The sequence below is a fragment of the Penaeus vannamei genome, chromosome 15 (assembly GCF_042767895.1).
Source record: "Penaeus vannamei isolate JL-2024 chromosome 15, ASM4276789v1, whole genome shotgun sequence".
Taxonomy (NCBI): Eukaryota; Metazoa; Arthropoda; class Malacostraca; order Decapoda; family Penaeidae; genus Penaeus; species Penaeus vannamei.
This window is the reverse complement of record NC_091563.1, coordinates 12,697,840-12,700,339: the sequence shown is the minus strand read 5'-3', so window position 1 is coordinate 12,700,339 and position 2,500 is coordinate 12,697,840. Positions and strand designations below refer to the sequence as shown.

Below are 2,500 nucleotides of genomic sequence, written 5' to 3'. Positions count from 1 at the left end.
GAAACACGTACCTCTGTTGGCCATGCTGACGAAACCACGTACCTCTATCGGCCAAACGAAACACGTACCTCTCTTGGCCTAACGAAACACGTCCCTCTCTCGGCCAAACGAAACCACGTACCTCTATCGGCCAAACGAAACACGTACCTCTGTTGGCCATGCTGACGAAACCACGTACCTCTATCGGCCAAACGAAACACGTACCTCTGTTGGCCAAACGAAACACGTACCTCTGTTGGCCAAATGAAACACGTACCTCTGTTGGCCATGCTGACGAAACACGTACCTCTGTTGGCCATGCTGACGAAACACGTACCTCTGTTGGCCATGCTGACGAAACACGCACCTCTGTTGGCCATGCTGACGAAACACGTACCTCTGTTGGCCATGCTGACGAAACACGTACCTCTGTTGGCCATGCTGACGAAACACGTACCTCTGTTGGCCATGCTGACGAAGCCTGGACCCGAGTGGTTGATTTCGAAGTTTTCGTCCGGGAAGCTCTCGCCGTAGATGCTGATGGAGCCTTTGCCGTCGCCCGTGGCCACGTCGCCTCCTGCGGGCGGGGCAGAAGGAGGGGCGGGTGTTGTTACTGTGTCATGACTTTCACCGCCATTATATTTTTAATTATTGTTAATGCCATGAATAATGATGGTGGTGGATAACAATACTGGTAATGATAATAATAATGATTATGATAATTAATCTAAAGGTAGTAACTGTAATGCTAATGATTATTATAATGATAGTAATTATGACGGTGATAGTAATTACAGTAAGTACAGTCATGATAAGATTAGTAATCGTATTAATGATGATAATGATAACAACATAATTATCCTCAGCATAACCAACCTTCAAAAATCAAAAGCTACCCTACCATCACCCCCTGCCCTCATTACCCCCTCCCCTACCCCCCTGCCTTTATCACCCCCTTCCCCTACCCTCATCACCCCCCTCCAGTATCCCCCTTACCCTCATCACCCCCCTCCAGTATGCCCCTTACCCTCATCACCCCCCTCCAGTATCCCCCTTACCCTCATCACCCCCCTCCAGTATCCCCCTTACCCTCATCACCCCCCTCCAGTATGCCCCTTACCCTCATCACCCCCCTCCAGTATCCCCCTTACCCTCATCACCCCCCTCCAGTATCCCCCTTACCCTCATCACCCCCCTCCAGTATCCCCCTTACCCTCATCACCCCCCTCCAGTATCCCCCTTACCCTCATCACCCCCCTCCAGTATCCCCCTTACCCTCATCACCCTTTCCCCTACCCCCATACCCTCATCACCCCCCTCCAGTATCCCCCTTACCCTCATCACCCCCCTCCAGTATCCCCCTTACCCTCATCACCCCCATCCAGTATCCCCCTTACCCTCATCACCCCTCTCCAGTATCCCCCTTACCCTCATCACCCCCCTCCAGTATCCCCCTTACCCTCATCACCCCCCTCCAGTATCCCCCTTACCCTCATCACCCCCCTCCAGTATCCCCCTTACCCTCATCACCCCCCTCCAGTATCCCCCTTACCCTCATCACCCGCCTCCAGTATCCCCCTTACCCTCATCACCCCCCTCCAGTATCCCCCTTACCCTCATCACCCCCCTCCAGTATCCCCCTTACCCTCATCACCCCCCTCCAGTATCCCCCTTACCCTCATCACCCCCCTCCAGTATCCCCCTTACCCTCATCACCCCCCTCCAGTATCCCCCTTACCCTCATCACCCCCCTCCAGTATCCCCCTTACCCTCATCACCCCCCTCCAGTATCCCCCTTACCCTCATCATCCCCCTCCAGTATCCCCCTTACCCTCATCACCCCCCTCCAGTATCCCCCTTACCCTCATCACCCCCCTCCAGTATCCCCCTTACCCTCATCACCCCCCTCCAGTATCCCCCTTACCCTCATCACCCCCCTCCAGTATCCCCCTTACCCTCATCATCCCCCTCCAGTATCCCCCTTACCCTCATCACCCCCCTCCAGTATCCCCCTTACCCTCATCACCCCCCTCCAGTATCCCCCTTACCCTCATCACCCCCCTCCAGTATCCCCCTTACCCTCATCACCCCCCTCCAGTATCCCCCTTACCCTCATCACCCCCCTCCAGTATCCCCCTTACCCTCATCACCCCCCTCCAGTATCCCCCTTACCCTCATCACCCCCCTCCAGTATCCCCCTTACCCTCATCACCCCCCTCCAGTATCCCCCTTACCCTCATCACCCCCCTCCAGTATCCCCCTTACCCTCATCACCCCCCTCCAGTATCCCCCTTACCCTCATCACCCCCCTCCAGTATCCCCCTTACCCTCATCACCCCCCTCCAGTATCCCCCTTACCCTCATCACCCCCCTCCAGTATCCCCCTTACCCTCATCACCCCCCTCCAGTATCCCCCTTACCCTCATCACCCCCCTCCAGTATCCCCCTTACCCTCATCACCCCCCTCCAGTATCCCCCTTACCCTCATCACCCCCCTCCAGTATCCCCCTTACCCTCATCA

The 2,500-nt window shown here is 55.9% G+C and overlaps 1 protein-coding gene across 1 annotated transcript in view; it reads right to left on the bottom strand.

Annotated features, from left to right (window-relative positions):
• Nucleotides 1–2,500, bottom strand: part of LOC113812853 (peptidyl-prolyl cis-trans isomerase B) — a 19,613-nt gene that overhangs the window by 3,707 nt on the left and 13,406 nt on the right. Inside the window, exon 3 of the mRNA XM_027364775.2 lies at nucleotides 437–556. Within this exon, the coding sequence (XP_027220576.1) occupies nucleotides 437–556 (120 nt within the window). The remainder of the gene's footprint in view (nucleotides 1–436; nucleotides 557–2,500) is intronic.